Genomic DNA, 14,698 nt, shown 5'->3' with positions numbered 1-14,698 from the left:
TAAGAGAGAAGTGAGTTGTTCTGGCAAAAACGAAGACTTTTAGCTACTGCTTCCCTAGTAGCTTTTACTGATTCGGTTAATGGCCATAGCCCTGCTGTCTCCCCACAGATGCTGAACACAGCTATACCTGCAAAAGACTGTACATAAGCCTAGTCTCAGTGTGTAACTGTCATAGCATTGCTTCTCTTCAGAAGGTGGCGTTTTGAGATTTACAGCCATAGCTGTATAGCAAAATGTTGTTAGAGGCAGAAGATGAGACCACAGCCTATTAAACTGGATACACTAAAAGTGAGGGGGTATTTCATCCTTAGGTAAGGAAATGCATAGTCTATAATTTAGGTGGGATTGAACTCCAGATTAGGACACCTACGTTTAAATGTCTGCATGGGAACTATGTATCAAAGCTGCCAGGGAGCTCTGGGGCCCATTCATTTAACAAAGCTAGCACCCTTCCAGATCCCCTGCAAAGCATGTTCAGCTCTTAGCTGTCATAATCAAAGAATGGGAGGGTCTCACAAACCTTCAGTTATTTTTGCCAACCCAGTAGGGCCATCTTGCAAGCCCTATGAAGAGTTCACACAGCATACAGTACCTATTTGTAAGCAGGGGAATCCCACTCCCCATTGAAGCACCCAGTGACATGTAGGGTACAACTCAGATTAAAGGCACGTGTCTACTTCACTAAGTGAAGTGAACAACTCTCCATTCACTCCATTCACTGGAAGAGGAGTAAATGCATCTCGTTCACCTACAAGCAGATTCTTAAGGTAGGTGAAGTGTGCTGAAGTTCAGTCCTACGTGCAGAGTTTGATTCAGTTGGCCATATTGTATACGAAATGTCATTTGAGACGATGTATCATTAAGGTTGATAAATACGACACTGGACCTACCTTTCTGAACAACAGCTGGAGGCCATGTAAATTATCCTAAAGCATCTAAAATGGCTCCAAGTGCTTTTTTTTGTGTGAGCAAATGAACTAAGCCCTTTTAACAGCATCTTAAGAATTCTGCAAGAATTAATCATATTTTAAAAATAATATGGCTTGTTACTGATATTGCCATAGCTTATGGAAGCTTCAAGAAATTGTTAAGCTTGCTCACGACTTAGAATATCAGCACTTTGTTACATCAAGACAGTCAAGTAAGATCAGTCTACTTCAGTCAGTCTTTTTAAGCAACCTTTCATCTTCTGATGCTCTCCTCTAAGAATGGACCCTTTTGCCCCAAAATTGGTCTTATAAGGTAAGCCTTTTACATGTCTCAGTTCCTGCTTAAGATAATGGTACTCAAGAAATCACATGGCTCCTATGAGGCTAAATGCCATACTTAGGTTTCTCCACTGAAAAAAAAAAAAAAGAATTTAAATTTTATTCTGTTTTTTTCATGAAAACTTTTCTATTAAAAAAAACCCTCTAGGTACCATTTTCTCCTTAATTTTGAAGAACAATTAAATTTAGTGTCAATACATTCCTTTTAGAATTTTGTTGCAAGAATTTTCTCCTTGAAAATGTAAATATGATGTAAATACTCCTTGAAAGCAATCTCCTAGTAATTATATTGTACCTTTCAACTAAATGGAAAACAATTTCAAAATTTTAATGACAGATTTCTATGAGTTAACTATATGTTACACCATTATGAAGAAAGCTAAACTGAAACATGAACACTAATACTGATATTGTACTGAAAGTCAGAAACCTAAATCGACATGTCGACATCTGCACCAATGGTCAGGGCTTTTGCATCTGCCACTCCCTAAAGCCTATGGGAGCTGCAGGCTATGTAATATGTTTGACCACTTACTTAGGTAGCACCTCACGTCATGGACCAGAATCCCTTCATGATAGGTACCATACAAACACCGAGTAGAAAACCAGCTCTGAACCTAAATGATAAATAGGAACTATGTGCACAAAGTCTGGAGAGGTTGCAGTAAGGGTGAGGCTTTTGAATTAAGCTATAAAGGATTGTCAAAGAAAGAATCAAAGGAAATAGTTACAGGCAAGAGAAGGAAGAAGTACACTTTTCACCTCTATATCTAGAACTGACTACAAAACAGGATTAGGTTGGTTTAGTTAACTAAAAGGTACAGAAGTTCAACTGAGGTCTGCCTGGAGAAGGGTGACAAATTAGGTACATTGGCTTGACATATTTGAAGTAATAGACTTTTATATTAGTGATTATATAATAAGAAATTTGCTCCGGCATTATAGTCATGTTCAGGCTGAGATTCCCACCCAAAGCTCTGAGAACACCCTTGCTTCCTCGTAACCTAGTATCTAAAATGGCAGTAAGATTTATCCCTAATAGCCTGGCCACTTTATCTTCATTAATCTCTTAAAAGCTATGAAAAATGTCATCACTGAAGTTCTCTTATTTTTGCTAAGTTTATGAAATTTTGAGCAAACATGTTCATTACCAAATGAATAAAAGTACTTTGGTTTTATGGAACTGGTTCCTTAAATTCTTTAGTTCCATGCTCTGATGTTTGGGAATCAACAATGCATTTGACATCTCTGAAAATCAGGGGGATTCAGATGTGTATTACAAAATCTATCCTTAGGTAATTTGTCCAGAGTCACTCAATAAAGCAGCAGCAAATTTACACTTATTGTCATGCACACTTTTTTCCCTAAAATTTTGTGTGTATTATAGATTCAGATTCAGGTCTCTACCTGCAAGGACTTGCATCAAAAAAATTGTGTGTATGGATTTCCAGTTATCTACAAAAATATGTAGGAAGATTATTTTTCAAAGTAATAATGAAATTCAAAAGGAACAGAGAAATGCCATGACAAAAAGCTGTATTTCAAATCTTGCTAATCTAATTTAAAGAATAAGCGTAAGTGAAAAATATAAGCCATAGTTACTCACCTACGATGAGTAAGAAAACTACCACTGACATGTCCTGAGCCATCACATCCTGGGGTTGGACACGACATTCCTTCCGTCTTCACTGACTTCCAAGAGAACTGTGAGCCATTTAGGTATCCATCCTTTTGCCTTTTGGCAGCTAGAGGACACCCTGACGCACTGCGATGGGATGCATATTTTCCAGTTATATGACCCTGACCATCACAACCAGGAACTGGACATCTGGATAGCAGATAGATGAGATAAACTTTATTGTCTTGCCATCATATACCTGGTAGCCTCTACAACAAAGTCAAAATAAACCCGACATGAAAAGAAAAGAACAATCATGCACTGTGGTCTTAAAAATAGTCAAGATACCCTTTAGTGGGTAAAATTACAAGCAGAACTTTGCTAATATGAAAAAAAAAATGTTCTTTGATAAACTGCAAGAAGGCTAGCCAGTAGATGAAGTCACAGCTGTTGATATTGTGCAACTGCAACAAAAGGACTGAGATATGTATTTGAATTGCAGGTGTTCATTACAGTAAATATCACACTGGAATTGAAATGTTGGCTACTGAGCTCCACTCAGCAGGGAAATTGCCCATAAAACTCTATAAGCATAAAATCCTACTTAGTATAATCCTTGGTACATTTTATTTATGGGGATGGAATCTAAAGAAGACTTGTCTGAAGTCATGAAAATGTTAGGTATAAACAGTTAGCTATGAAGTGATCATAGCACCTCATCAGAAATGCTGAGCACCTTTAACCACTCTCTGAATAGGAGAGATTATAACACACTATGTGCTACAGCCTAGAGAGATCAACGAACGCAGTTCCGTATTCATCTGATGGTTTTCCTTACTTGGGAATTCCCCCATACATTTGCCCTTTATACTTCTAAAAAACAAATACCAAGGGTTAGAAGGAACAGGTTAGAATCTTCAAAGTGAAAGATGTAAAGAAAATAATGTTTTTTCAGTATGCTGCTACGTAACACATGTCAAAACAAGGCCAGTTACTTTGCTATTTGTCCTACACTAAAATACTGCTGCAACTCTTCACCAAGGATCCAGTCCTGAATGGTCTAAGCAGTCACTAAATCCACTGAGTTCAGTGGCCACTGGTATCAGAGCACCTTGCAAGAAGAAACTAAGACCTATAGGTAGGTATTTGTTCCTCTTACAAACTGCATAAACAGTCAGATTTGTTGCAGCAATCTCATATAAATACTCAATTCTCTATTCCCATAACTATTTAGCATGTATGGTCTGTCTATAGCATGCAAACACATTTAAGTTTTTTTTAGGAGATAAAGATCTAGGTAATTTTTTAATTTCATGTGAAAAACATATTTAAAACTGTTTCTAAATTACAGAAGATTGTAGACCTTGGTTGAATATTGTATCCTTTGCTGAATAAATCAGCACAGATCCTTGATTTGCAGTTCACTCATAGAAATCAATGTGGTCATCTGCTTTTGGATAACTATCACACAATAACATTTATGCCTTATTAAAAAGCTGAAGATACATATGACCTTATAAAACACATGAAGGCCCTTTGACAGTATTTGTTCTCACCTAATTGGCTCTTGGTCTTCTTTGTCTTCCTTGCTTTGTGCTATCCTGATTCCACTTTTCTTTGCTCGCGGACAGCCTGAAAGACTGAGTGAAAGAAAACATTTTAAAATGCAATTTCTCATTCTTGAGTACAGTTTACAAGGGATACATGTTCCATCTGAAAAACTGGCAGAATAGGAAATTCCATCCAGTTTCCAAAATCAAAGCTCAAGTGGTTTAAGTGAGGAGAGCTGCAGCATGCAGCCACGAGAGGGAATCCGCGGATCTCAGTTTGTGATGCAGGACAGGACTGCAGGCACTGTGCAGCCCACACACACAGGCAGTCCCCCAGGAGCCAGGGAAAGCAGCTCTTAAACTCTCTGCCTAATAATCCCTCCAGCTGACTCAGCAGCAGCAGCGACAGCTTTAAAAGGAATAGAAGCCAGTGTTTCGGGGCTGAGAGACATTACGTCCTCTGTATGTCTGAGAAGGAAGGAAGAACAGGCTCAAAACCCAGGATCTCTTGGTAGGACTAAAAATTTCTCTAGGGACCACATTAGAAACACTACCAAACCTTCTCAATTGTCATGTAAGAATCCTATAGAATTGTTGAATAAAAACACGGCAGAGCTCAGAGCTATACAAGGCCTTCCTGAGAAAGAGTTTAAGTGCTCAGAACTCACCCAGACAAAAAGATTTGGTAGAGACAGAATTATATGTTAGGCTAAGCAATGTTACATTTAACTAGACACTGAGAATGTTTTTAACTACACAAGGTGGAAAAAGTTCTATCTATTCCAAGATTTTATAAGCTCAGCTTTCCCTTTGCATATGAAGAATTCATTATAGAAACCATTTAGTAGACCTGACAGTGACTTTAATAGATATTTAAAGATTTTTTGAAGTAGTTGCTAGCCAAGGACACAAATATGTCTATCAAAAAATCATGCTTTGCCCTCTATTTAAATGTTATTTCCATCTTAACTTATCAACATTAAAAAAGAAATTCATCAGTAGAACACCACCTTCAAAAGTATTGAGATGAGAGACAAAGTAGTGTCACCAAAGAAAACTTTCAGTAGAGAAAGAAACAAAATAGAAAATTAAATTTTTGTTTTCAGCATGACAAAAGGTACTTCAGTGTTGTATAGTAGGTCCTGTCTTCAGGAAGAAGCAACAGAAACAGTGGTAGCAAAATTTTCAATTATTTTGTCTTATCAAGACCAGCGAAGACTAGACTGGGAGGAACAAGCAGAGAAAATGGTGATGCAGTCACAGACAGAATTCTGTGTTGGTAAATGAAAAATAGACAAAAATAGAGTTTACATGCTGCAAAGTCATAAATAAGTCAATTAAAGAAAGGGAGGAATGTTAGCATGAGATATTTGACATAGTGTATTACCTAGAAACTTTTAGTGAGATGGCATGGCTACATCTACAGTGGTAAACGGAAGGGACCTAGAACTGCTGTTTCAACCCAAGACCAGCAAGCTCACATCTGTACAGCTAAACTGTCTCTGTAAAGCAGGACAGCTACACCCATATTGCTTATAGAGAATGATCTGGACCCATGCTGAGCCCCAAATCATATCTGAGAATTGCCTGGGAGAGTTTCAGTGGCCCAGGGTCAGTACCATGCTAGGGGACATGCTAACAATTTAACAGTGTAGGCATCTGCGCTCATAGGCTTGGACTAGTGCTCCCATCCCATTTCATTTTCTAGTTTAAATGCAGCTGACCGTTCTCCTTTTTAAAGCAAGGTGCTGTTCATCCCAACTTGCATACTGCACACCAAAGTACGATACTTCCCTGTGTACAAACTAAACCTCAGAAAGCTTGTGCCACTTAAAAATAGTTCTGTTTGAAAACAATAATATCATAATCTGTAGGAAGACAGAGGCAGGAGGGATTTAGAATAAGAGGAAGCAGGCTCTGGGGCAAGGGGGCAGTTCAGGAACAGGTTGGTTCATTGCTCCCCATACAACCTGGACTGCAGAAAGTGAGGGGGAGAGGACAGGAGTCACAGATATGCCCTAGCTTATCTGAGAGACTAGTTGTACCCACTGGGTGAGACTAATCAGGTTTTACATCTGAAAACTAAACAGTTAATAGAAATGCCTCAGAAAGCAATACTTTTTTTAGTAGGTGTACAGATGGATATGCTTGTAGATGATGACATTTTCATAAAAAAATCTGAATGAAGAATTTCTGCCTTGACTAATGATTTAATGCTTTCTACATATTAAATCAATTTAATTATCACCTACTTATTGGTATTTTGGTGCATCATCTTTTTGCAATAGATCTCTCTATTCTGGCATTATGATTTATTAGAAAATTCTAAGACCTTTCAGGTCCTCTAAACAGACATTTCCAACAGACAGCTTCTGAGGTTATGATTAATTCATTTTTCCTCTGACAGCAGATTCACCAAGAAAACATATGTCAAGGGTGAGCCTTTGCTTTAATATTTTTTATATAATAACCAAAAGCTATTACAAAGTAAACATATTACTTCATTTTTATATCAGTTTAATTCCTTATATATGAAGATAAAAGACAACAAGGGAAATTCAACACCGGTATATGCTGATATAACATCTTGCATACATTGAATGGGTGTGTGGAACTGCAGAGAGTTATGGCAGAGTTAAATCTGCCTTCATGTGTGCTTGCTGTTGAGCAGCCATTTTAAATACAGATGATACCTAGGCATCTTGGCAGCCATTTAGGAGAGAAGTTTGTCATTCCTTTCCTTCTGAAACTGAAAGGGTTGTAAGTGATGGTATCATACACAGACAAAAATGCCAACTCAGATGCAAGCAGAGGTAAATGCTAATTTTCGGTGTGGGTATTAGAAAGCTTAACTGTGAATGTGCTGTGGGGTCTTTCATACTTAACAGCTCCAGATTTGGGCTACTGGTTTGCTGCCCTTTTAAAGAGCGTGCATTTTGCCAGCCTCACCACCTCAGAAATGGCCTCAAAAGATATCATGACCTGAACAGTGTTGGGCTGGCTCCCTGTAAATGTGACAGGTCTCCTGGGGACATTGGTGGTTTTAAGCAGAGAAGACATTACTCCTTCAGTGTCAGTGCCCCCGTGCCCAGAGGCAGCCAAGGACCCTAGATGGAACTAGAATGATCTTTAGTTTTAGTTCCATCTTTTAGTTTTAGTTCCATCTTTAAGATCTTTAAGATCCCTTCCAAGCCAAACCATTCTATGACCTGGGGCTGCCAGGGGCCTTTTGGAAGAGAAACGAAGGAGTTATGTGGTCAATATAGATATGGTGGCATTTCAAAAGGTTGAATGTGTTAAATCCCAATGAACTGGACAAATTCCAGATCACTTAGTTTTGCAGAATTACTTTTGATATCTTTAGGTGTACTGAGTATGCTGCAGAATCAAATGAAAACTTGGTCCAGCACTCATCTGCAAAAATACAAGAAAATAAGAATTTACAGACAAAAGTAGGTAACACCATCCAGCTCATGGTTCAGTCCTACAGTGGCTAGGAGACAATGACCAGGGAAAGGGTTTAAAAAATGAGCCAATATGCAGTGATTCTCCCCTGCTAACCTTGCCAACTTTTAGGTTTCTTGTTTGTGACACTTTGTCTTCTGCATCTTCACTGTCCTGCCTGTTTCTGGTTAATATGACCAAATACATTACAGCCTCCTGAAACAGCAAAGTCGGGGTATAGCTACACCAAGCATAGTGCTGGCAGAGGTGTGAGCTGATAAATCCACACATAGTTAAATGTAGTTCTAAATTTGACCTTAAATCCCTTTGAAAGTGTGACTTAATCTCCTACATCATGTAAGTGCTTTTAAAATGTTTACATGTTCTCCTTTATAATATTATTTGTACTTTTGTTGTTTAACTGTGCATTACAGAAATTGTTATTGTGATCTTTCATTTTTACATCATGTAAAGGTATGGCACATTCCCAATCTCTATGTTATTTATGTTTGGACTTTAAACTGTTTGTTGCTTTTACTTGGAATACATTTAAACTGGGCATTTCTGTATTGTCTAGTTATAGGCAATTGTAAAACTACAGGGACTTGGTGAAGCAAGCACATATCCAGACTCAACAATATTACTATGCGTGGGAGTAAAGAGACTTACTAACAAAAGAGAGGTGGGCTACACTATTATTCTTTGACTAAACAGTGGATAGCTGTTTACAAAATATGGTGCAGCTCTTCTCTACTGATTTATAGTTCTCAAATAGCCACAGGGGAATTGCTTATTACACAGAATTCATAACATTACCTCTACAGTGGTACCACCATAATTGATTTTGGGGTTACCAACAATACTCTAATTAGTAAATGTGAAACTTTTTTTGGCCATTGGTAGGGATCAAAGTTATAGTTTAGGCAGTTAAGGTAACAGCTTTCATCCCTGAATTTCTCTTTCCATTCTTCTGACTTGACATAGTTATGTACAATATGTTGCGATTTAAAAACAAGCCAAGCTTTATACTGAAATGTACTAACAAGACTGGTGCATTTTAGACGAAACAGGTACTTTTTCCCTCTGATTAAAGCTGGTAAGGCTTCAGCTGGGAGAGGAGGTAAAGAATGGGGTCCAGTTTTGCATTTCAAGAAATACTGAAAGAGTCTGGAAGAGACTGACAGGAACAATCAGGAAATACAATTTGTGGGGGAAAAAATGCAGGAATAGGATTTGAGTCCAGAAAAGGTAAGACTGTGAAGAGAAGAGTTACTTTATTCAGAATGTAAGGCAGCAGAAACTTATAAATGTTGAATTGCTTCCCTGGGCTAACAGAGAAGGCAGAAAACCTGGATTCATTTTCTGCAAAGATTTTGCTAGATATTAGCAAAAATCTTCCTGCCTATTTGTGTAGTGAGCCATGCTGAAGCTGAGAAATGTTATTCATTGTTGATAAATACAACGTGTTATACCAACCCATGTCTATGTACAGCACTCAATCCTACTTCAGTATTGAGAGAGGGAAGAGAGGTCTGTTGAGGTCCCTTCTAGCCCTTCAGTTGTTTGATTTAAAGAACAAACCCTTCTCTTTACGTACCTTCGATGTGAAGCATAATTTCCAGTAATATGCCCAGAGCCATCACACCCAGGGGTGGGACACCTAGAATAATAATGGAAGAGATATGGAGCAGTGTTACTGACAGGAAAGATATAACTGCCCATTAAAAAATATTTATTGGCTCAGTCCTTGCTTCCACAGGTGCCAGCCCTGGGGACCAGCCATTGCTAAACCCGAGCTTAATTCCACACCAAGGACAAGCATACTTTTTTCATTCATAAAATGTTTTTCTTTGCTATTCCTCACCTGCCCACTCAAATGCTTTCTGGATATCTCTAGTATCGGCAGATTAAGTGGAGATTTCCAGCAGCAGCCTGACATGCCCGCACCACCAGGAATGAGTAGGGTTCACAGCAAATGGAATATCCCCATGGTGTATGCTTAGGTAATGGCTAACATTACAGCGAGCTGTTTTGTTTTCCATCAGAGCTATTGCTCTAATCCCACTGCACAGTGTCATGAGGTCGCAGCATGGAGAGACCCCTCCACCTCTCCATGAAGCGAAGGAAATGCCTAAGGAAAAGGAAATGTGTAGACGGGGAAGTAATGCTGGCCTCTTGCGGAGAAATGGTAACCCACCCAAAGACTCCTAAACACCAAGGTACAGCACCAGACAGAGAAGTCACTGATACAGCCATCGGTGGAATTTCTATCAGTGGAACGACATTAGAGTCATCAAAGAAAATAGATGGGGTTTTTTACATTGCAAAGATGATTGCGATCACCACAGAATAAGCTAAATTAGAATGCTAAGTAAAACCATTAGCTGGTATTTGAACTGCTACACTAAATCACAGAAAAGACAAAGGAAGAATTAATTTATATTCATTTTACTGAACAGATGAATGCTAAATGAATTCCAAAAAGTCACTTTTCTTAAGCCTGAGTTTTGAATTTTAGCCATGCTTTAAAGCTTCATTTGAAGAAAGCATTCAAATTCAAAAAAAGCATGCGCACAAATTCAGATGTTGCATTCTGAAACATCAGATTTTCATAACATTGAATTCTTTCACTATTTGAATCCAGAGTTCGTGCAGACTTTGGCTTTTACCCTTTAGTTACATGTGTGCTTTCCTCAAAGTTGGTCCATACCGGTAAGCTTTTGTTTCACAAAAGTTTCTGCACAGACTTAAAAGTTTCTTAAAATCAGGAATTAAGCAACCCAGAACTCAGTGCAATGGGGCTGTCATGTTCCATTAAGCTGAATTTTAGCTTTTTAAAGCTAGTAAGCATTACCTACTTCTGAGGAGCTCAGCAGGGCCAAACTTCAAACATGATTAACGCAACCTTGAAAGAGATAAATTAAACTGGAATTTGTTAAATGGAGTTCTTACATGGTCTTCATCTGGACGAGTTCAGTTATTCTATAGAAAACATTAAAATATGGTAGCACTTCAGGATGTAAGCCGGTAAAACCTCTGGTGTTCACTACGTCACTGAAGTTCCTTTTCTATGTAACAAACAGCCTGTGTGCTTTGGACAAGAAGTCTGATCAGCACTCTTAAAGACAATTCTCCTTTTCTCTTGCTTTACGTCTTTGCACAGGACCAAGGATAAGACCATGATCTTGACTAGAAGGTATAAGTATTACTGTGACTCTTAAGATATTAAAGACCAATATACAGGTTGATATAACACATCAATCTTTCTGCTTGTAGAAAGATAAAACCCCTAATTTTTGCATAGTTTCTTCTGACACAAATTAGGTAAAAATATGGCCCTTGGTGGCGAAGTCACAGCTCAGTCTGTGTGGCCCTTACCATTCATTCTTTTCTATGGCTGCACAAACTTTGGCTTTTTCTTTAAGTTAAAAAATAAATGGTTAGGGCGTCTTATATAAAGGGTCTTATATTTTAAATACTTCATACTTAAATATTTAGATGTTCTCACTATTTATTTTTATTTTTATTTTTTGGCAAATGTTTTGAGATCTGCAGAGAGACAATCTCTTGCTTCATGTGGTTTCTTAATGCTGTGTATCTTAAGTGATCTACAATGCCTACTTCCTTCTTCCATGAAGACCAGCTGCATCACTGAAGCCTGACTGAAGCCTCTAAAGATGTTGAATCAAAGATATGGGAATAAGAATTAATTAAAGGAATTGACTAAACTTTGGCTATAAATGTCCATGGCATTTAAATGAATAAAGGAGAACAAGGAACCGTGAGACTGTTCCTCTGCAGTCTGTCTGAGGTACTACAAGGATTCCTTCTTTATGAACCCGTGCTATTGGAAGCCACCATTTTCCTCTGCAGACTTTTCAATCCTTTTGAGAATAAGCTGTTATCAAAACTGAACAATGCTTTTTCTCATCTTTTTTCAAGACTTTTGCTACAGGCAGGCATGATTAATAGTGTCTTAACAAACAGGGTTTATAAGATGCACCAGTATATCCAATCAATCAGTCTTAAATTTAGACCATTACACCTCAACCATTTAGACAGTCTTACACAATTTAAAAACTACCTTATTTCTGTGTCATTTAAAAAGAAAAAATCCTAAGCAACTGAAGCTAAAGAAGAAATCATCCTGCTGTAAATTGAACTGAGAATCTTCACAAAGGGCTTTATACAGTTCACATCAGTTTAAAATCATACTTTTGATTAAACCAGCAGTGATTTTTTTATGTAGGCAAGGATTTTAGAAAGACCTTTCAGATTTTGATTTTGGCACTATAATATTTGTTTTCAAGTCTCATAAGCTTATATTGACCTAAATGTAACAGATGAAATAAGAGTTTAGTGCAGTTGCTAAGAACATTTTAAAACCCTGGAACATTTCTATTTACTGCTGTTTCCATTCTACAGGAAGTGCTTATAACCACTGTGAAATACAGGATGCAGATATACAGTAGTCTGTTTCAACTATAAAGTTATTACAATGTTTATTTGCTTTCCTAAGCAGATTAGATAAGGAGACAACTACAAGTCCTTGTACCACTGGAGTTGTGAGTCTGTATTTTCAGAATATCTGATCATACACAGGACTTGCATATACACTACTACTTTACTGTCAACTGCTACCTATACATATTTGACTTAACCAATCATATGTACATGCAACAATGCCAGAAAAATGTATGCACAGTTGCTTGTAAGAGGCAAGTGATGTGAAACCCTTTGAAAATGAATATCAGAGTAAGTGGAAAATGAGATAAACAGTTTCCTCACTTACTTAAATTGAATGTAATTTGGCAGGATCAAAAGCTTATTTGTAGACTCTACATAATAGCTTATTGCAGCAAAGGGAAATACTTTAGTACTGTAAAGAGTGAGGTGACAAAAGGAATTCACCCTGTAAAGAGTGACGTTCGGAACATATAACACTAGCACTTTACCACAAATTCAGGGCATCCAGTAAAAGAAAGAGCTTGTCAGTGAAGGGGAATGCAGTTAGCACTGCCTTGATGTCCCATTCATTTCACAGAACATCCCAGAGAAGCTTTGTGGGGAACGTAAGCATAAGCAGAAAGCAGGACAGGCAGCAGAACAGCAACAGCTGTGGCAGCTGGATTCAGTACTGGGCAAAGATTCAACAGCAGGAATGAAAAAAAAGTGAGAGCCAAACTGAGATAAATTCACTTAAGCCCCACTACCCATTCTTCACCGGGGAAAGGACTGAAGGTGTGCAGCAATTAAAAAAGACTTTTGGCAGCTTGAAGGAACCTAGGGAGGTTCCTGAGACTGCGAAGGAAATGGATGCAGTGGGAGGGTTTTTCCAAATGCCAATGGTTAAAAGTCTTGCTGCAAGCTCAGCTCAGAAAAGAAAAAAACCAGCTCACATCAGCATAGCAGACTACAAATAAGATCCACATTTAAACCTATATTCTTAGACTTTTATCTAGGTCCACAGGAGCTAGATAAGCTTACATGTAGCTTACATATTTAGATTTATAGCTCAACTAGCATTAGATCAAATAGGATGTTACACAAAGATGCAAAGACAGAACTGAGGTAGTTTTGTCCTCATTATTGCATATAGCTTTGGTTGACATACTTCTAAAATTTATTTGAAAACATAAATTATCTCTAAAACATACCAACAAAACAAAGATATAGTAATCTGCAATATAATGAAAACACTTTGCTTTTTTTTTTCCTTCTAGAGATTTTACCACAAAATGACAATGGCTTTTTGGAATCGGAAGAATTGCCCTTCCCTAGGGAGGAGGCAGCGCTCATGGAAGCTTTTGCAGCGCACACAGCCTGACCACAGCTCAGCACCTGCTCCGAGGCTTGGGCCCAGGCTCAGGCTCAGGCTTCCACTTTCTTTCTCTGAGAAACCCTCAGTTCAGATTCAGCAACACAGTGAATTCTATTTCTATCTCAGTAAAATCTTGTCTTTAAGGTTTGACCAGTTTATGTGTATGAATCCAAATGGAAGCCTTGAATCTAGAATCATACAAGGCCAAATTAGCACACCACGCAAACAAAAGTCAGGTCACTGTGACACATGGTTGCATCTTTTGCTAAGTAGGGTGACAATGTTTAACTTAAACATCAGGGACAGTTTTAGCAACTATAACCAATATAACTTCTTCTCTTTCTCTCTGTCTCTTGCCCCTTCAATCACCCTTGGCCCCTTCTATGTCCTGCACCAAGCTCTCTCCCTCTGCACACTTCAGCCTCGCTGCTCTTACCACTACAGCCTGGTTTTCACTAAGGAAAGGGCATGTTATTAAGTTAGGCTGTAGTTTTCCCAGGAACTGGCAGGTTTGTATGTTATCCCTGCACTTTTTTTTAGCTATCGCTCTTGGGGGATTAACAATAGCACTCAGTGGACACTCTAGAAATAAAGAAATAATAACAGTCACTAATAAAGGTGAAGAACATTGCCAGTTCTGATTATGGCAAACTGCTTCGACATTTTATTTTTGTGCTGAGGAAATCTGCTCCCATGGAACTGAATCAAGCCATTAATTTCTCTCACACTGGCCATGCCAAGAGCCATCAGATAGTAGTCCTCTCTAGGACTCACCAAACTATCCTGGGATTCAATTGCAACAGGTTGCTACAAAATGCCTTTCATGACCTGTTATTAGTAAGCTTGTGTATCAGCTCTAAAGACTGATGTCAATTTTATTATTTAGTTTATAGCACTTAGTACCTACTACGTTGTGGATCCAATCTTCCCTTAAGTAAATGAACATATATATAAATAATATAGTCTACCAGACAGAATATGTTTCCTATAAATTAAT

At 38.1% G+C, this 14,698-nt stretch overlaps 1 protein-coding gene across 4 annotated transcripts in view; it reads right to left on the bottom strand.

Annotated features, from left to right (window-relative positions):
• Window positions 1-14,698, bottom strand: part of MYT1L (myelin transcription factor 1 like) — a 128,182-nt gene that overhangs the window by 23,318 nt on the left and 90,166 nt on the right. For all 4 annotated transcript variants that reach the window (XM_075049870.1, XM_075049871.1, XM_075049868.1 and 1 more), the window contains exons 14-16: window positions 9,478-9,540; window positions 4,443-4,526; window positions 2,875-3,096 (exon numbers count right to left, since the gene is read on the bottom strand). In XM_075049870.1, coding sequence (XP_074905971.1) covers window positions 2,875-3,096; window positions 4,443-4,526; window positions 9,478-9,540 — 369 coding nt within the window. The remainder of the gene's footprint in view (window positions 1-2,874; window positions 3,097-4,442; window positions 4,527-9,477; window positions 9,541-14,698) is intronic.

The sequence above is a fragment of the Buteo buteo genome, chromosome 17, assembly GCF_964188355.1.
Source record: "Buteo buteo chromosome 17, bButBut1.hap1.1, whole genome shotgun sequence".
Classification (NCBI taxonomy): Eukaryota; Metazoa; Chordata; class Aves; order Accipitriformes; family Accipitridae; genus Buteo; species Buteo buteo.
The sequence above is the reverse complement of the archived record's forward strand: the minus strand, read 5'-3'. Positions and strand labels throughout refer to the sequence as shown.